Source organism: Carassius auratus, linkage group LG30F (genome assembly GCF_003368295.1).
Source record: "Carassius auratus strain Wakin linkage group LG30F, ASM336829v1, whole genome shotgun sequence".
NCBI lineage: Eukaryota > Metazoa > Chordata > Actinopteri > Cypriniformes > Cyprinidae > Carassius > Carassius auratus.
In genome coordinates, this window is record NC_039294.1 from 2,539,343 (window position 1) to 2,561,417 (window position 22,075).

The 22,075-nt window shown below is 34.2% G+C and overlaps 2 protein-coding genes across 2 annotated transcripts; one reads left to right on the forward strand and one right to left on the reverse strand.

Annotated features, from left to right (window-relative positions):
• The first annotated feature begins 2,781 nt into the window (after nt 1–2,781).
• Nucleotides 2,782–5,422, forward strand: zgc:153704 (lipocalin/fatty-acid binding family protein). Its single transcript, XM_026240605.1, has 6 exons — nt 2,782–2,955; nt 3,791–3,930; nt 4,002–4,081; nt 4,160–4,273; nt 5,048–5,149; nt 5,229–5,422. Exons 1-6 carry the CDS (start codon nt 2,860–2,862, stop codon nt 5,240–5,242), a joined length of 546 nt encoding a protein of 181 aa, XP_026096390.1. The 5' UTR covers nt 2,782–2,859; the 3' UTR covers nt 5,243–5,422.
• Nucleotides 5,423–6,463: 1,041 nt separating this feature from the next.
• LOC113068026 (zinc finger Y-chromosomal protein 1) lies at nt 6,464–21,192 on the reverse strand. The gene is made up of 8 exons (XM_026240586.1): nt 20,860–21,192; nt 19,808–19,904; nt 17,171–17,503; nt 16,103–16,252; nt 14,873–14,992; nt 13,417–13,551; nt 11,934–12,071; nt 6,464–11,139 (listed from the first exon to the last, which is right to left on the reverse strand). The coding sequence occupies exons 2-8, from the start codon at nt 19,872–19,874 to the stop codon at nt 9,836–9,838; spliced, it is 2,247 nt and encodes a 748-aa protein (XP_026096371.1). The 5' UTR covers nt 19,875–19,904; nt 20,860–21,192; the 3' UTR covers nt 6,464–9,835.
• Nucleotides 21,193–22,075: the final 883 nt, after the last annotated feature.

The window sequence follows — 22,075 nt, forward strand, 5'->3', positions numbered from 1 at the left end:
TAGTTCACGCCTGGACAACAAATCAGAAGAGGGCCCCAGAAAAAAAAAGAAAAAAAGTATTATTATGAGAATAAAGTATTTTGAGAGTTATATCAAAATTCTGAGACTAAAGTTGTTGCAATACAAGAATAAAGTCTTGTGCAGGCTTGATCTTGTGAAAATGTATGAATGAAGTCCAAATAATGAAAATAAAATTGTGTTGAATGGTTAGATTAAGTCTTAATATTTTGATAACAAAGTCAGAATTATGAGAATTAATGTATTAGTGATACAAGAAAAAAACCTTATATGAGATTAAACTTTTAAAAATCTGAAAAGTGAAAATTGTGGGAATAAAGTCATAGCACTGTGAGTTTAAAGTAATGTTTTTTTTATAATAAAGTTTTTAAAAATATTACAATAATAATATCACATCAGTACAAGAATAAAGTCACACAAGATTACTAAAATAATAAATTCATTGTGATATTAAAGTTGCACTATTTTCATAATGACAATAAAAAGTATCAATTCAAGAATAAAGTCCTATAAAAAAATTCACTTATAAAAATAATCTGACAATTTATGAGAATAAAGTCATAGTGAGATTGAAGTATTTTGATGATAAAGTAAAAATTATGAGAATAAAGTCATATCAATACTAGAATCTTACAGCAACATAAGAATAAACTTAATATTAATTTAAAAATTATGAGAATAGAGTTGTAGCATGTGAGATTAAAGTTGTAATATCTAGAGAGTTTTGATTTTAAATATTAAGATATTTATGTTATTTTCTGTACTATTATTGTTGTTATTTTCTAACTATTTTCATAAAAACAAATTCACAATGTGATGACTTTATTACAACTTTATCAAGGCACTGAAAATACAGTCACACTTATTAATCATGATTCACCAGTTCAGAATCTTTTATTTTATTGTATTGTTTTTTTTACTATTTTTTTTTATATTGCATTGCATCAATATTCTGCCTTTAATTAAAATATAATTCCAGAAGTCTGTGATTAGATTTATATCTTCTGGTTCTGACCTGTTGAAACCGTTCAGGTATTTATTAATGAGGTTATCAGCTGAGATGAGTTTGCACCTGCAGAAACACTCAGAAATACCTGCTTTACCTGTATCATAGGAAATGTGTTGGGACACACACTCGGATTTGTTCAGAGGAAAGCCGTTTCTTAGAAAATGCTGTGATTGTTTGTAGGTGTTTGCATCTCTTATAGGCAGATCTCACATCTCACAGGTAGCTTTATATGGGGTAAAACTATAAACGTGGTTTTCATACCATTGCTTTAAAGCTCACTATGATTGCACTAATAACTTCTCTATTACTGAAGTCTTTCAGTCCGAATGCATTTGCAGCTGATGCAGTGTGTTGAACTGTGTTTGTTGTGCATGCGAGTGACTGCAGGGTTTGCACTGTAAACATTGTGTTTTCTCTATGTGAAATGCTGACATTGTTCTCTGTCCCAGGCTCCAGAACAGCCCAGAGCACGAGAGACAGAGACAGAAGCTCTTTGTGCTTTATTTCCCTGTTTGACTTTTTTTTTGGCTGTAGTTATTGATGGCTCTTTTCCAATCTTAAACCACAGATGGAACACATTCAACGACACATACACAGACATATGCTTCCACTCAAATGTTTGGGATCACTGTTGTTTATTTATTTATTTAAGAAATACGTTTTATTCAGCAAGGATGCATTAAATTGATTAAAAGACATAAAAGACGTTTATAATTTTATAAAAGATTATATTTAAAATAAATACCCTCATTTTTATTCTGTTCATCAGAGAATTATAAAAACGTGATGGTTTAAAAATAAAATTAAGCAGCACAACTGTTTTTAACATTGATAATAATCAGAAATCAGCATATTAAAATGATTTCTGAAGATCATGTGACACTGAAGACTGGAGTAATGATGCTGAAAATACAGCTGTGATCACAGGAATAAATTACTATTTACAATATATTCTCACAGAAAACAGCTATTTTAAATTGTAATAATATTTCGCAATTTTAATGTATTTGAATTTTAAAAAGAATGCAGCCTTGGTAACACTTTTTATTGATGATTCTGATGTTGTAATGTAGCATCAAATACTTGCATTTTGTTTGGGGTATAAAAGACTGAGACCACACTGAAAATCTGGATCATTTATTGCATTGCATTTAAACCTGAAAATAAAGTTTTATCATTGAGAAGAAGATAAGAACAAAAAATCCATTATTTAGGTGACTAATCAAATGTAATTGTGTTTGTGTGTGTGTGTGTGTGTAGATTCTGGTTAAGAAGGTAACTCACCCCCTCACAAAACTCTGTGCCAACGGTTGTATAACAAAGCTATTAAATGAGAGGCCCTAAAACTCTACAATATTTATGCCCCTGTGTGTATGTATGTGTGTGTGTGTGTGTGCAATGAAAAGTGAGAACTGAATGGATGTCATTGAGATTTAGATGTGTGTGCTGAGCATCCGGCACAGACGGACAAGTGCATTGGAGCTTTGTGTGTCTTTGTGTGTGCAGTGTGTGTGGGTTATAATACAGTAGATGTAAATTGGAGACAAAACTGCACCTACAATCTGAAAAAATAATCGCAAAACTGTAAAAAAAAATAAATAAATTTAAATAGTTGTTTGTAGGGTTTGTGTTGGTTTGATTGATTGTAATTAACTGTTGGTATGTGCTCCTGTAGATGTGTGTGTGTGTGTGTGTGTGTGTGTGTGTAGGGGGCGTGTGTTTATGTAATGGGCTTCTGCTCTATATAAGCTCCTGCAGTGGGACTCTGGGATCTGAATTCAGCTCTCGAGCCCCTGATTCCCACACACTCCAGACCGAGCTCTGCTGTAGTCATGGCAAACGCCCTGCTGGGATTGATGGGAGTTTTGCTCTGTGTCCTTGCTGTCAGTTCTGAGGTCACACCGCAGGCAGACTTCAACCTCAAGGGGGTAAGACTGCAAGACCGGGATACAAATAGGGTACAATTTAATTTAAGAGAAATCAACGAGGTGACAATAATAAAACCTTACTTTTTATTTAATTTGTTACTATATGTGTGTGTATACATGCATATACTGTAGATAAATAGATAGATGGATAGATATTTCAGAACTTATATCAAACATTAAACATATAATTCATATAAAACTTTTTTTGTATCTATTTGAGTAGTTAAAATATATGTACTTTTTTACTTTTTAGATTTTAGGCTCAACAGAATTTTTTTATTTCAGGTGCTATGGGTGCTACCCATTTATTTATACATAATTTATTTTATTTTATTTTTTTGCACAAAAACTTCAGTGTCTGAATAGCTAAAAAAAACACAAATACAATAATTTCTGGTCTACTGGAGTAGTTAAAATGTTTGTATTTTTCAGCGTGTATATTTTGGATGTCATCGCAGCTGCCCATTTATTTCAATCATAAATAAATACATAAAACATTTTTGCATGACTTTTTATATTACAAAACGTGTATCAAACATTAAATTAATATTTTAGAAATGCTCAATAATTACGGCACTTTTAACTATCGTTTCTGTCAACAGGAAGTGTATGTTTTCATCATGCATGCTACATTTTCATGCAAAAATAAAATAAAATATAAATAAAAAGAATCAATATATTTTTTTCTGCATAACATAGTTTTTATATTACAAAACTTGCATCAAACATAAAAGGAATAATTTAGAACTTTTTTCAAACTAGATTTTCAGCTTTAACAGAAAGTGTATATTTGGGGAGTTTAGTCCCCTGTCGTTGACGTGTGTCCTTCACACAGGTGGCTGGGAAATGGTACCTGATTGGTTTTGCCACCAATGCTGAGTGGTTTGTCGCCCGCAAGGCGAACATGAAGATGGGCACCTCCATGCTGACACCAACTGATGAAGGAGATCTGGAGATATCATATTCCAGTCTCAAGTAAGACAAACTGTTAATAAAATCTTCTCATGTCGAATGATTTTAACCCTTAACCCATCCCGTTTCTCCAGCCCGGATGGCACATGCTGGACAATGAACAATCTGGCTCAAAAGACGAATATTCCAGGGAAATTCAGCTTCCGCAGTAAACGTAAGGAAGATAGTGTTCATCTAGACATGAAAGTGTGATTTATTCAGGATTCAGACGGGAAATGATGTGTTTCCTCAGGCTGGGAGACTGACAATGACATGCGTGTTGTTGATGTGAAGTATGATGAATATGCTTTGATCCACATCATCAAGACCAAAGCCGACTCCACCACGCTTCTCAACAAACTCTACGGTAACAAACATTTACTATTTTTAACAGGTTTTGAATCTTCCTCTTCACATAAACACTAAAGACAACTATATACTTCAGTTAGATTAGATATCATATTGAATTGAATGCTGATGAAAATGAGGCGAATATACTTCCACGTTACACATATGGCCAAAAATAAAATAGATTTTAAACATATGCTGTAAGCAATTATGTTAAATGAGAGATCAAAACTAGATTCATAATAATTCATTAATGTTTTTTAATATATTTAAACGTCAATGTATTTTATTGTACTGAAAATATATGGAGGGCAAAATATATTTAAGAAAATATAAAAATGCAAATATATTTATGTAAATATATTTTGAAATTATTTGAGCAAATATGTAGCAGTAGTAGTATAAGCATTTGTATTCTATTTATTGCCCATTTGATTTGAATATATGTGTATAAAGCATTTATTAATCTCAGTTAATGTTCACAAATGAACCATTCTTTTATTTTCAGCTGACTGAATCTCTCTTAATTTTCAACTTTAATCAATAAAATTGAATATAAAACACACAATTGTTTTCTGATGGATAAAATGAAGCTTTCACTGAATTTCTTCATTTTGCTGAAATATTAGAAAGGTTAAATGGATTATGAAGCGGTTTCTTATGCATTTAGATCTCATGTTCCTCAGCCTGTGATGTGTGCTGTAAACATGTTGTGAATAGCATCAGCTCAGATTATGAGGATACTCACTAAAGTTTGCACTGATTCTGGATTGTTTTCGGGACACTTGTGAAGGCCGAACCCCAGACCTGAGTCAGGACGTCCTGGACAAGTTCACTGAGTTTTCACTGGAGCAAGGCATTCTGCTTGAGAACATCGCCATCCTGCCGAAAAATGGTAAAAAACTGTTAAAAACACTCTTGTTAACATTAAATATGAGTGTATCCAGGGCTGACTCAGCATCTTTTCTCTCCAGACGAGTGTCCTTGATGTGCTGCCGTGAAGCTCCTCTCTGAATCCTGACTGATTTCATATGATTGTAGTGAATCATTTAAAGTGCCTCTAGTGTTTTCTGCTCTCACTATCAGTCCTTTTACCCTCGAAGTTCTTTCCATCATTTATTCTTATTTCTTCATCAGTTTGGAACAATAAAATCTTTTGTGAGTCTGTTCTGAGGCATTTATGTGACTTTCGTGTATTTAGCTTGTTAACAGTCATAGAAAATGACTTTTACAACTGAAATTGTTGTATATATTGAATGCTTTGGAGCATTTGGTCTCCTTTAAAGATATTTGGCAGATTATTGTAGAAGTGAAAAGCTATAAAAGTTAAATGTAAAAATGTAAGTCTTCATAAAAAACGAGTTTTAAGCATGTACGCACCAGGGATATAACTACAACTAAATGTTTATTTTTTTCACGTTAACTGAAATAAAGTATGAAATATAAATAAATATTTCCACTGATTTCCAAGGCTTTAATTAAACAAAATAAATAAATATATAATAGATCAAATGCAATAAAAATAAATATGTTTATAAAAATGAATAAAAACTAGTTAAAAATGATACAAAATTAATTGTTTTTATATAGCATTTCCTATAAAATACAAATTAATAAAAGTTATAAAAATAAATTTAGAATTTATCTAAATTACGGTAATCAAATTTATATTTTAAAACCACAATAAAAATTAATATAAAAATAATAAAAGTGAGTAAAAATAAAAATGAAAAAATAATAAACACAAAAAATACTAAAACCACATTAAAATAAATCTTAAAAATGTTAAACTTTAACTGAAATAAAAACTAAAATACAAAAGTTTAAAAAAAAAAACTTATTTCAGCTAGTTGGCAACATTTCTCATTTTTTAAATAAATTCTTTTTTTTTTTTTTTTTTTTACAAAAACTGTATAGACATTTATATAGACATACACAACTAAATGACAAAACCATCACAAAGCTACAAAAAAATAAAAAATAATAATAATATAAACTAGTAGTGTCAATGATGCCAAAATAACAAATTACACTGTAAATACACAACTTTAAAGATATTGAGAAATATTGTCCTGAATAAATAATAAACCTGATGAACTTACTTATAAATAACATAAAGAGCATCTACCGCATGAACGAACGTAAATGTGAGTGCTCATTATATCCCTCATAAAAAGACAACGGTGTTTCCATAATGAAGAACAGAGGATGCAGGAAAATACTTTGCCTTTTATTTCCTTTTTTATCATTTTTTAAACAAATGTGAAGATACATCCATGACAACACAAAGTTCTGAAGTCCTCTTTCCGAAGTGTTTACATCTACACTCTCTCTTTACAGATCAGTGTACAAAACAATAAGTTATAGTCCCATAGATTCCTACTTACATTTAACTATACAACAAAGTTTAAACGGTGACCAAATAAATATCTGCAGTATAAAAATGATCACAGGGAGAGAGCGAGAGTGAGAGAGGGAGGAAAGGCTCGGGAAGTGCTTCCCTTTCCGACCGATGGCATCGTTTTTGCTAATCATTGCTAATGGTGCTGTTTGGACACAATGGGAGGCTGTTTCAGTGCTTCCAGGTCGAGTCCCGCTGGAAACCTCTGGCCAATCACATGCAAAGCTGGATATGACATCATCCATCACAGGTTAGTGGAGTTGTGACCCGAATAAGCATAATTTGATTCGACTAAAAACACAAAACAGCGCATTTCCAAGACGACTCGCCTTGTCGATTCCAGCTTTGGGTCATGTTTTAAAGGATGCCAGCCTAGAGCACGCTCTCAGTGAGGTCTGACAGCGACTGTTTAAGACAATTAGTGGGTATTATTGTATATTTGCACTGACTGTATGTGAACACCACTTACGAAGTCGCCAAGACGAGAAGGTCACCTGGTGGAAAGATTATTGGCAACGGCAAACATATCTGATGCATTGCTTTAAAGATAAACCAGAAAAATCATCAACCATAATCATACACACACACGCATACACATCATCTGTAATTTCCTCGTAGCTGTCCTTTTCAAATGAAACTCATACAGCTTGTTGAGAGATGAAATTGGCATGATGACTTATCAATAAGGTTATCAAAACACTTGGTACTTTGGTACACATAATTGGCATATTGAATCTTATATAGTGTATGTTTACAATTCATATGACCGAGTCTCAAATAAAAAAAAGATACACGCTCAGGTCAAATTTCACCCCAGAAACGAAAGAAATTTTAATTATTATTAATATTTTGAACCTATTAAACCTAATATGCTAAACCATCAGTGGTAAAATTTGAAATACAAATCATTGTGTAGCAATAAATATTTTTTATTTGATTTTTATACAAAAAAATGGTGTAAAAGTAATTTTCACTCTGTAAATTGCACATATTTCCAAAAAAAATAGAAAATAACACATTGAAGTAAACGTGAAATGCTGAAGTATCAAGATGGAAATACAGTGGATTTTTTTTTGTTGAAAGATATATATAGAAACATCATTTAGCAGAGATAGTTTTCCAAGAAAATACTATTTAAAGTCTTTCTACTTCAGAGGTTCAGTGTGTTACTTGCTGATTTTTTGTAATTAATTGTGAAAAGTGGAAATCCTTTTTACACCATTTTTCAGTGTAGGTGCTATTTTTAGTTCCAATAATTCCAATTCAATGTCCGATGGTTATTTACATATCTGTAACATAAAATATTTACTGCAAAACAACTTGTATTTAATTTTGCATAAAAGTAGAAAAGAAAATGCTATTATGTTGTAGTTTTTCTCGATTTTGGGGTTAGATTTGAGCCAGACGTGCTCTTTACATGAGTTTTACTACACATCTCTGTGGTCCCATACATCCAAGAGAAATGCACTGAAGTCAACTTAGAACATGAGAAAACATTTACCTTTGCATGATTAAAATCTGTCCTATCAGCGAAGAATTCAAGCTTTCTTATAATTACACAGACTAAAGGGGTTATATCTGGTCTCACAGACCCAAAATGCCTGAGATCTGAGGTGCCGGAGATGCTTTATAAATCAACTTTGTTCATGAGCTGCATGGACTCGATCCAGGAAGTTAAAAAAAATGTGATTGAAATTTTTTATTTTTGAATAAATCGTTAAATAAAAATGACATGAATGGCTTTTTTTAATTCATGGTTATAGATAATGCTGCATCTGTTTTCCCCTCATCATCTTCATCAAATTAGATCATATGCACTTTTTACCATCATTATAGGTTTGAGAGACCAGATATCAAAATAAGGCAATGTCCTCAGTTCTAATGAAAAACAGCCTGATATCTACCTTTCTGACGTGTTTCTGAATATTAAAAACATTTCCTGGTGTCCATGTTTTTCAAACAGCTATCTATCAGACCGACATGCTAATAAAGTGCAAGACTGATATCAATCACATTATCTTCATAAAGCGTTTCAGAGAGGTTATGTTAGCTACTCGATGACTCTGAAACGCTTCAGGAATATGCACCTGATCCCAGAAGCTGAATGCACATGTGAGTTTCATCTACTCAGATGACAAAACCAAACTGAAATGCATTGAAAAACATAAAACATCTACAGGTAAAGGAATAGTCCAGCCAAAAAAAAAAAAGGTCATTATTTACTCACCTTCCTATTCATACATAATTTCTAAAGTGAAGGGGAAGATTTCCAATGAACAACAACATAAATTTGGGTCAGTCCTCACACAAATATATCAGAAGACTTCAGAAAGTCTGGAACATAATGCACAAGTATTATTTTAATATTTATAATACATTATTATAATGATAATATTATAACAAAAAATCAGTTGTTGTTTTTTTACATTCCTTGGCCGAAAATCTTCTAATTTTAAACAACATGAGAGCAAGTAAATTATTTTCTCATTTTAAATTTTAGTGTGAACTGTTCCTTTAAAGGGATATTTCACAAACACAAAAAACTATTTTCAGTCATCATTTATGATGTTTAAAATGTGTTCGACTTTCTATTCTGGAAGATATATTGAAGAAACCCAGCAACTAAATGGTTTCTGTTCCTATTGACTTCCATTGTACGAATAAAAGATAGAATGGAAGTCAATGGAAACAGAAAGAGTATGGATACCCAAATTTGTCAAAGTATCTTTTTTTGTGTTACAAAGTACATAAGTGGGAACCAAAACAGTTTAGTTATTTCCACTGGAAGTCAACGGGAACTGAAACTCTTCGGTTACCAACACTATTCAAAATATCTTAATTTGTGTTCCTATAGAATAGAAGTCAATGAGAACTAAATGCAGATTTTCTTTAGCAGAACAGAGAAATGCATACAGCTTTGAAAACGACACGAGGGTGAATGAATAACAACCGAATTTTGGTTTTTGGCTGAACTGTTCCTTTAAGACTGGAGAGACCATGTGATCATAAACAATGTGAAAGCACTATGTCACTAAACCCTTTTCTCTCGCATACAAACACAACACACACACTGCTATGCATGAGGGGTCTTGGTAAGAAGCCCAATACGGAGGTTGCCAAAATGAAGGATGGTGATTTCCAATCACTGGCTGTTTAGTGTGTTTACGGAAGAGGAGGAGCTCATTCTGCTGGCACCATGTCTTTATGGTGCCTCATAATGTGCTGGTTTTTCTCTGAAGGTCTCCGGAAGCCCTTCGAACAGTACTGACAGCGGTGAGGATAGTCCTTAGTATGGATGGAAATAACGTGTCTTTTGAAGCCAGACGCGTCTCCTGTGCTGTAGTCGCAATATTGACATTGATACACCCTCCGTTCTCGCGGGCCCTTCGAGCCACCCGATTTCTTTACAGCGGGCGCTGCTAACTGCGCCGCACTTATAGTCCTCTTGGGGGTGGGCTTTTCTGTGGGCGGGGCTTGTGGTGGCGACGCCTGAGTGGGCGGAGTCGGCGACTGGGCCGGCTGCTGCTGTTCCTTAGTGTGAACGGATAAGATATGGCGGCTGAGAACGAACGGGTCTGCGATCTTGAAGTTGCAGTGGCGGCACTGGTGCAGTTTCTTGGCTTTATGCGACGCCGAGTGTTTCTTAAGCTCGGACGGCCGGTGGAAGCCTTTCCCGCAGACAGCGCATTTATGCGGGTAGTCTTTAGTGTGCACGGAAATTACATGTCGCTTCAGGTCACTGGAGTTGGAGCTGCGATGGTCGCAGTGACTGCACTGGTGTCCCCGAGCGTCCTCATGTGTAGCCGCATGCTGCGTCAGCTCGTCTTCCTCGCCGAAGGTCTGGCCGCAGCGCTCGCAGTGAAACGGCAATTCGCGACTGTGCTTCGTCTTCACGTGCGTCTTCAGATTGGACGAGTCGGCAGATTTGTAATCGCAGTACATGCACGAGTACGGCTTCTCGCCGGTGTGCGTGCGCATGTGTTTCTTTAGCTCCGACGGATGGCGGAAACCCTTGCCGCATTCCACGCAAATGTGCGGAAAGCTCTTACTGTGCACGGCCAGCAGGTGGCGATTGAGCAGCCCTTGCTCGGCAGTCTCATAATCGCAAAACTTGCATTTGTGCGTCTTGTTCGCGGCGGCGGGAGGAGGCGGCGATGCGATGGCCGTGGGCGATTTCTGCTCCTGTTGGTGGTGCTGGAGACGGTGCGAGAACAGCGCCGCCTGCTGGTGGAACTCCTTACCGCAGTCCTCGCATTCAAACGGTGCTTTGTTGCTGAGCGCGTGCACCTCCATGTGGTTGTGCAGACTGACTTTTTTGTTGGTGGTGAAGTCGCAGTCCGTGCACTGGTATTTTTTGCGAGTCAACACGTCCTGGTGGTGGTTGCGAGTGTGGCGCTTAAGGAAGCCACGGGATTTGAATTTCTTGCCACACAGCATGCAGGGATAGACGGTCAGAGGCTGTCCATACGGACCGATGATGATCGCTGGAGGGAAATGAGAGGAGATGGAAAAGGATGGTGAGAGGATAAAGGATAATCAGTTCTGTAGTCAATTGAATGCAATATTGGTTTTAAATAAAACTATTTAAAAGCATTATTGTTAACTGAAATATAAAAACTAAACTAAAATGTTTGCAAGGAATCATTTAAGTTTCGCTTAGTTTAAGTCGAAGCATTAAAATTTGTAAAATCATTAAAATTACTAACTGGAAATAAATAAACAAAAACTGAATAAAATCATAAATATATAGAAGGAAAATAAAAACTGAAATAGAAATAAACATAAATAAACAACAATACTGCAAGACAACAAAAACACTCAAATCCAAATTAAAACTGAAAATATAAAAACTGCAGCTGATACAAAATTAAACAATTTAAAATTCAAAGTATAAAAAAAATTGATGATACTAACATAATACTGGATACTACATACAATTCAATTGAGGCTGCTGAAATAAAATGACAATTAAACATTAACAAATGATTAAATTCACAGAAAAATATTTGAAAACAAAACAACATTTTCAACATCAAGGTAAAAAAAAAAAGTCTAAACTTGTATATTGGCGAAAATGTATATTTCTGCTTTTTTCATCACTTTTAATCCTCATTTTACTTCACAAAGTCATTTGTAATAGCCCCTTCGGCGTGATGCATAACGCTACAAACTTACTATGCATAATCTAAAATTGTGTGTAAAGCTTAGCACTTTCAAATAAATTCTACAAAACCTAAGATTTATTAATTTAGTTGGTGGGAGGTGAGCGTGCTGATACCTGTTTGGACCTGTCGGGGTTCAGCTCGTCTCTTGTTCTTGCCGTGTTGCCGGTTGAGTTTGTCCAGTGCATCCGACTCGTCAATGTGCAGTAATGCGCTCGCTGCTCCGTTACGGTTCTCACAGCCCTCATCCGCACCTGCTTACCGAACACACACCAGCAGATTCACAACCATTTATCAGTAGAAGAAACATCCTAATAAATGCAAAACCACAACTTTATTATAGTTCAAAATCCTTATATTTGACCCTGAACCATAAGACATAATTAAGTCATAATTTGTATCAATAGCCAACAATACATTGTATGCATCAAAATTACTGATTTTTCTTTTATGCTAAAAATCATTAGTTTATTAAGATCACGTTCAATGAAGATATATTGTACATTTCCTACTTTATATCAAAACTTAATTTTTGATTAGTAATATTTATTGTTAAGAACTTAATTTGGACAACTTTAAAGGCGATTTTCTCAATAATTAGATTTTTTTTTTTTGTCACCCTCAGATTCAAATAGTGTCCCGTCCTAACAAACCACACATCAATGGAAAGCTTATTATAAAACTCATTTTCAAAAAACTGACCCTTATGACTGGTCTTGTAGTAAAGGGTCACAAATCAGTCAACCACTATTAAAGATGATATTAAAAGTACAGAAAGTCAGAAGCAGACCTATGATTACTGAAAATTAATAAAAGCCATATGGACCAAAACGCAAGACTACTAAAAATGACAAAACACACAATAAAAATTCTTAAAACGGAAAATGTTAAAATAAAAAAATATATCAAAACATTCAAAATATATATTTCAGTGATACCAAAATAACACAGATTTTGAATCAAATCGAGATCAGAATCTAATCAAAAATCGATTCAAATCGAATCGTGAAATTTGTCTCAAAACTCAGGCCTACATTTATTAACGGCTGTATGCATGCATTATGTTGTCATTAATAGCCTCTATTTAGTAGGGCTGCGATGATAAATCCATCTTCTGAATGCATCGCGATTGTCTCTGGAATCGATTCTGAGCTTAGATTTTAACAGCAGAGGGCGCTCTAATCTAGTTATTATCCACACACTCAAATGCTTGTGAAGTAGACCGTTAGTCCGATTTTGATCAAATTTGACATGGATCATCTTCAGACCATGCTGGCAAAAAGATATGGATTTCGTGTCAATATACAAAACGGTTCTCATTTAGCACATCAACGAATCTGCTGGAAGGGTGCCAAAATGCATTTGAGGCTGCATCTCTGCTAAGCTTTGACATATTTGCACCAAACTTTGTATGTGTCATCGTCACCTCACACTGACCATGCCACAAATTTGGTAACAGCGCCACCTCACTGGTTTGGAACGACATGAAGGTAAGTTATTAATGACATCATTTTGATTATTGGGTGAACTATCTCTTTAAGGCTGCAGGTATACTACATGATCTGGATTTGTAGGCTCGGTGAAGTGTGGGCTCCTGACCGTATGCAGCGGCCCACGCGACAGGCATGAAGTCCTTGCTGAGGGCCGTGCTGTCATACGCTCTGTCGTGAGGAACCGGCTCTTCTCCTCCCACCACCACCTCCATGTACACCTCGTCCGAGAGCTTCGATCCTCCTGCGCACACAACACCACAAACTGTACATAAACGAGGGATAGACACACAACAACAGCATCTAGAACCACTGTACATCATTACATCCCCCATACAAGCAGTATGTCTCATGCAGTTTCAATGAGTTTCATCACTGGAACTCTATTATTGCATTTTGCAGCTTAAAAATTAGAGAGTAGTAAATTTGGGACAAAGATAACTAAGACAATACATTTGCAAAACTGGAACCAAAGGCATCAGTCATTCAGAGATACAATTTGACATTTGTAGCACAGAAAGAGCAAAGGGCTTTGAGCAAAAACTACATGTATATTTGAGCTTTTGCAGCCAATATCAAGCAAACATTTTACTGTATGGTTATATCAGTGTGAATCACTTTATAGATACCAACAACAACAAAATATGATATATTAAATAAATTAAAACATTGTTTAATATAAAATATTATATATCAAGTAATCATGTAATAAACAATTATATATTAAATAGTAAACATACTATATTTGTATAATCCAGTGAATTAAATACTTTAATATTTTCACTTTGTGATCAGAAAAAGATCAGATGATTCATATTAAACAACTGACGACAGTGCAATTAAATGGTGCTTTTTAATATCCTAATATTTATTAACTATTTTATATTTTGTTTTAATTTTAGTTATAATTTTATTAATTTTGTTTCCATGTTTTTACTATTATTATTAGTTTTTAATGTCCACTTATTTCTTATTATTTTTTTATTTCAGTTTTAATTTGTGCAATTTTAGCATTTCAACAAACTTAACTGTTTTAAATTTTTTCAGAATTAATTTTATTTCAGTTAACACATACATATACACACATATATATACACATGCGCACACATACACACACACACACATGTATGTATATATATATATATATATATATATATATATATATATATATATATATATGTATATATATATATATATATATATATATATATATATATATATATATATATATATATGTATATATATATATATATTTATTTATTTATTTTTGTTACTTATCTACACTGGTAAAACATAGTTCCATTATAAAACACTTGAGTTCAACTAATTTTATAAAACAGATGTTTTTGTTGTTGTTGTTTTTCAATATTTCAATTTCATTACAATTAAAAATAAAATGCTGTTAATCAAAGCTGTATTTTCAGCATCATTCCTCCAGTCTTCAGTTTCACATGATCTTCAGAAATCAGAATAATATGATGATTTTCTGTTCAGGAACATTTCTGATTATTATCAATGTTGAAAACAGTGCTTCTTCATATTGGGAAGGGTTCTCAGTTTCTCACCATCAGTCGGTGTGTGATGAGCGTCTCCCACAGACATGTAGACCATCTTCTCTCTGAGCGGACGAACCACAGGCTCAGCCAGAGCCACCGCCTCGTTTTCACCCAGATCCACCGGCTCTCCTACACACAGATACAGCACTGAACAACTGTCCCACCACCGGACTACATCCTCATCACAGGCCGCTCAAATCCTGACAGGATTTTCTTATTTTTTAACTTGCCCTGGCAACATTTTCACTCACACTGAAGTAAAAATTAAAAATGTTTTAGTCTGGCTGAGAAACAGCAACTAGCTCTTAATATGATACACATTGGGATACAAATCTCCTCAACCATGATGCATCTTAACCTGATCAGAAATGAAGAGCAGGAGAGTATGTGAATCTGCAGTTTGAGTCTCAATTTCTTTTAAAATAATGAACTGCAGTTTTCATCAACGAGTCCTAAACAGTGCTGCTACTGTCAACTAAAGCTAATAAAATAATAAAATATTTAAATGAAATGAGAAATGTTGCAGAAGCAACTAATCTAAAGTTTAATTACTAAAATTAATAAAACTGAATCTGCTAAATTTAAAGCTAAACAGAAAAAAAAAAATTAAAATTAAATTAAAAAGGACAAAAGCACATAACTACAAAAAAGAAAAAGAAAAAAAATTAAAGAAATAAAGATTCAAATATAAAATATAAATAAATATAAAAATGAAACAAAACTTCAGATGACAAATTAATGAGAAATTAGACATGAAGCCTTGGCAACTAAGTGAAATAAGTTAAACAATTTCTAAAGCTAAAACCGAAATAAAAAATTAAAGCTAAACAGAAATATTAAAAATATTATAATATTAGATAACACTATAAAAACGAATAACAATGACAAAGGCGCATAACTATAAATGACATGATTTTTTAAAAACTACAAACTGAAGATAAAATAAACCACAAACGTTATATTAAAAAAAATGTAAACGAAAATTTACAAGAAACTAAAATACATTTACATTGAAATACTAAAATTACTAAAACTGAAATCAAAGCTAAAAAAAGAAATATAAAAAAATGAACATTATAAAATATATTAAATAATATTCTACAAATAACTAACTAAAATTATTTTTTATATAAAAAAGAAAAACGAAAAATATTCAAATAAAAGCTAAAATCTCTAAATACTTCAGCTGAGTAGAAATAACACTAAAGTAGCCCTGATTTAAATCGGCTGTTCACTCACCGAGGTCGTCTTCTCCAGAGTCTGCTTTAAAGATGTAAACTTTAATGACTTCCTGTCCGTCCTCGTCCTTCTCCACCTCCTGGTCATCTATCGCCCCCTCGACGGTCACCTCGTCTCCGTCTCCAGACACCATCTTCCCCGCCTCGTCCACTACACGGGGAACAACACACTGGATCGTTATGAACACTGAATGCTTGATCAGAAGCATCTTTAGGATTATGATAAAAAGACAGGAGACAAAACACTGGAACTGTAACATTAAATAAAATACTACCTGTTATTAAATATTGCATGTAAAAAAAGCCATGTGTTAATGTCTATTTTTGGACAATTCAGTCCAGCTTGAAAAGGTTGTCCAAACTATTCAGACAGAAACAAATAAACGAATAACTGACTGAATAAACAAACAAACAACTGTTAAGTAAATAAACAACTTTAACAAATGAACTGGCAAAACCACAACTAAACTACGATTATTTTTTTAAAAATTAAAAAACTAAAATAAAACAAACATTGATGACAAAAACATTATTTACATATTTTATCTTATTATATTACATCATATTATAAAAACTACTAACAATGATGAAAGCACATAAATAAACAAAATGTATTTTTGTAAAACTGAAGATATTTTAAAAAAGTAAAAAGCGGCTTTACCAAAATTGCTAAATAATGAAATACATTTAAGAAATATAAAAAACAAAACAAGTAGCATTATGTAATATTATTAAACTAATAACGATGCCAAAAGTACATAAATAAATAAAATGCAACTTTTAAAAAAAAATGAAGATATAAAAAAAGTAGCAAAGATTAAGATAAAAAAACTAAAAAGAAAATGCAGCCTTGGCATCTAACTGAAATATGTTTAGGCACAAAAAATAATAATATTATAAAATATTATATTGCATAATACTGTAAAAAGTATTAAGAATGAATTATATATTATATAAATTTTTTATAAACAAACAAACAAACAAATTAAATGATGCATTTAAAAACTGCATTTGAGAAAATAAACTGAATCAGATGAAGGAGTGAGTGAGTGAATGAGTGGTGAGTTACAGGAGATCATGAGGTAATCTCCGCAGCCGTCCGAGTCGTGCTCAGCATCCCTGCCCTCCGTCACCAGAACATCCTCCGTCATCTCTGCCATGGCAACACCATCCTCCTCTTCCTCCTCCCCCTCCAGTGACATCACACAGGTCTCCACAGCAACACCCTCGTCATCATCGCAGTGCACGTACTCGGCGACCACATCCTCCACTGCGTCCTGGATGACGAGCTCGTCGGAGGAGAAGCCCTGGACGGAGGCGGCCTCGCCCTCCACCTCAGACACCAGCACCGTCTCCTGCAGCTCCACCACGTACTCCTCCTCCTCCCCAGCTCCGCCCTCATCTGTGACGACACACAACTACTGCTCAACACTACGGTGCACACTTCACAGTGGACACTGCTGCTTACTACAGTTCAATTACGCCCCTGGACCACACAACCAGTCGTGAGGCTCAATTCTGTGAAATTGAGATTTGTGCTTCATCTGAAAACAAATAAGCTTCTGTGCTGAAACCTTGGCTGTTCATGGATAATAGCGATGACAATAAAGCCACCAGCAGGAAGCAGCAAGCCCCTGTTTTGATAAACGTTTTATTGAAATGTTCAAATCAAATGATTCGTTCAAAACGGCTGATTCAATTAGAAACTAAGCTTGCATCCCAATGTGCATTGTGTACTATCCATCCTAAATTCTATGCGATATTAGTCATTTTGTAATAATATTTAGGGCAGATGGGCTGGACAGTATGCACACTGGGACGCAGGGAAGGTGTGCACCTGAATGAGCCGCTGAATCACTGACTCACTTGATTCGTTCACAAACTGATTCATTCATGGAAGGAAACACTGTTGTAGAAAATTAATAGCACATTTGTGCTTGCACATGTAGGCCTACTGATATTCAGAAATGTACATTGCTTGTGCAATGAATATAAAAACATAAAAACTGATTCAAGGGTATTTTTTTTTTATTGCTTGAATTATACGTTTATTTGAGCTGTATTCTAACAGGCTTCATCACGCAGTGAATGCTTTCAGACACAAGACGATGATTTGATAATGTCAGCACACACAGCACAATAACATTATATCAGGGGAATGTTTTTACATTCTAATGAAGGAAAATCATCCCTTTTCTGCTGTCTTCTTTTAAAAGGAATTCAAGTTGTAATTGAACCATTTTGTGCGAAAAATGAAGAAAACTTGCTTCAGCTCGTGCGCAGCTTGTTACAGAACCGACTTCTGATTGGCCAATTGATGTTTTTCGTGAATTATCTTAAGAAGATACAATTTCATTTGCATGATTTTACATAATAATAAGCATTATTAATCCAAAGGGGACGGTAAGGACATTCAGCCCTGCTATTTAAAAATCTGTAATCTGCACAAAAAAAATCTTGTCCAAATGAAGTTCTTAGCAATGCATGTTACTAAACAAAAAATAAGTTTTTATATATTTACGGTAGGAAATGTACAAAATATCTTCATGGAACATGATCTTTACTTAATATCCTAATGATTTTTTGGCATAAAAAAAAACAATAATTTTGAGCCATGCAATGTATTTTTGGCTATTGCTACAAATATACCCCAGCGACTTAAGACTGCTTTTTTGCTCCAGGGTCACAGACACACACACATATACATTATATATATATATATATATATATATATATATATATATATATATATATATATATATATATATATACTGCTTTATATCTGCTTTTTGATACCATGATAATAATAATAATAATAATAATAATAGGAAGAAAAAAAACTGACAACAGTAAAAGCACACATCATGATAATTATTTTTATTACATAATAATTATTATAATTCATAATTAAATACATTTATATGTATTACTTAAATAACAATTACATGTTTTATTATAATGATATACATTTTAAAAGGTAATTATATTAAAATATTCATTAGAAGTCATTATATTCATTATTATAATTTATTATAGTTATATATTATAAAAGCATTTTTCAATGTAAGCATTTTTCAATATATCTTTTTTCCGACAGAGACTCTTAAAATAATAATGATTAAGTTAAAACTCTTAATAATATCATAATGAAATATACACTAAATATAAATAATGCATATAAATGTACATTTATAATTAATAATATAACTAATGTTAATTATAATTAAATTATATAAAAACAATTATATATATAATTTTTCACATTATGCAATTTAATTATTCCATTTTAATAAGGTATATTTATGTACATTTTCCCCATGTACTATATTTGTAATTTTAATAATTATTAGTTATTCTTCATAATAATGCAAAAAAAATCAATTTTCATTAAAAAAAATATGAAATAAATATAATGTGTGTATTTGTAACTATACATAAGCAATAAGAATTCAACATTATTGAAGAAATTTTTTGTACTTAAAATTTTTATTCATATTCACATTCCTGAAATATTCCCGAAAATTTACTAAATGTTTAATTATAAAATATATCAATTACAACTCTACATTCTCATCTGTGATGAAAAATACTGTTTCGTCCAATCAAATGCTCTCTAGAATTATAACGACACAACATTGGCATTAAGTGTCCATTAAGTGTCCCAGACATACAAATGAGTGAGCAAACGTCACGCTTTGTTTATTACCTGAGCCATGCAGTATAATCTTTGGCTCTTGGGAACGGAGAGCAAGCCTGGTCACCTCCTCATCCATCGTCTTTATTCTTCATTGGCCACGGCACAACTAACACAACAACACACAACACACACAATACATCAAGAATGTCTGATAGAGACCATTTATGACAAAAAAAGAGAGAATCAAAGAGTTAAACAATCACTTAGAAGAGAATTACTCTTTCATACAAAGTAAACACAGAATGAAGCCTTTATAGCATAAGATCTGGGAGGACCATACACACTGTGACAGGCTTCAAGAACTAGTGCACGTAATGTAAACATGCCATAGGCTTGAACAGACAGACAGCTGTGCATAAATAAATGACAGACAGACAGACTTATGAATATGACACTAATAATTATTGAACAGATTATTGACGGACGTGAATGTCCCTTTAATTTGCAAATGACTGCGACAAGAAGAGCGACTGGAAATTAAACATGAGCACCAATAAACGGTTGTGCATTTAATGAAATGATGCAACACGTCTTTAAACGCAACGCAAAATGCATTAAACGCTACGTGCATGTCAGGAAACACACGAAGCTTCATGCATTTGAGAAGAATGCGTGCAGCAGCGCGCGCTGAAGGTTTCCTCGTTTTTCAGCACATGAAACCGGACATAATCATGGCGCCTTGTGACCATAATTTCCCCCCTTGCACTGAAAACAAAACCTGCCTTCCCTGCGCGCGCCATTTTGAGTCATAATAACATCGCGCGTTTGATTCCAACGCATGCATACGCGCGAGCTTTGCTTTAAAAACAAAGGGGCGTTTGGTGTCGCGTGCATGTAGGGGTATTTATAAACAATAACCCAACCCCCAGCGCTACAGGCCCGACTGCGGCCTTCGAGAGGCCCGGGGCCCAGCGCCAATCCGAGGCCTCGCGTCTCCAGCCGCGACGCGAAACATAATGCAACAAAACGTGCAATAAACGCGCATAAACCTAACGCGCGCGTGCAATCCGCGGGCGAGATGAAACCGGCGCTGGACGGTTCGTTGGTATCGTCGCACTTACCGTAGATCGACGCGCGGGGCGGCCTCCAGATTTTCCCCAGGCACGCAGGCAGGCCGTCGGATTCCCCCAGACTCGGGCAGGGCTGGAGCGGGAGTTAGCGGGCGCTGGGCGGGCCGCAGTGCGCAGGGAGGGCGGAGCTCCGCACACAGACGCGCTGCAGCCCGCTGCTCCGTCACTGCGCAGAGCCGCAGGAAAACGCGCAAGGCTGGTGACCAATATTTACCGGAGAAAGCGAAGCTAACGGCGAGCGACGGTGAAAATGATCGTGCCAGATGCTTTCAACGCAATGTTTAAACATCAATGTTCTAATGTTCATATCAAAGATGTATGTTTTCATTGTTTGGCCCTTAAAAGCGCCCACTGGTTGGCACGACATTTTCATGCCCACATGTCTTAGATAAAATATTTAGTGCACAAATTTTAGCGATGGAAATCCAATCTGTTCATCTGCACAATATCCAAACCGAAGGCTTGCAATTTTTTACGAAACATGCCATGTGTTTTTCCCACCGTTCTTTTCTTTTCTTTACATTTCTAAACATTTTTCTCCCATCTCTAAACCTAAATCAAAATGTGACTGGACCACAAAACCAGTCATAACATGAGGGTCAGTTTTATGAAATTGAGATTTATACATCATCTGATAAATAATCTTTCCATTGATGTATGGTTTGTTAGGAGGACAATATTTGTGTGAGATACAACTATTTGAAAATCTGGAATCTGAGGGTGCAAAAAAATCTAAATATTGAGAAAATCGCCTTTAAAGTTGTCCAAAGGAAGTTATATAGTGTTGATATGTATGGTAGGACTATCTTCATGGAACATGATCTTTAATAAAATAAAAATTTATAATTTTGACCCATAGAATGTAGGCTATTGTTAGTTATTGCTGCAAAAATATTGTGCTACTTATGACAGGTTTTGTGGTCCAGGCAAGAGGCTTTTTTGTTTCATATTTAATAGTTGTTGTTGTTGTTGTTTTTTTATCATGCAAGCATGTTGTATTTTCTTATTAGAAATTTCATCTGCAAAACCATATTTTTATCTCACTATTTAAACTATTTACTTAAGTATTAACATTTGAAATGGGTTTTCATTGTTTTGTTTCACTGGTTGGGTCATTCATTATTTTCATGCCCACAGAGTATTAAATAAAATATTAAACTCACAAATTATTTACATGAACACCACAGTAATACATTATCACAACTGA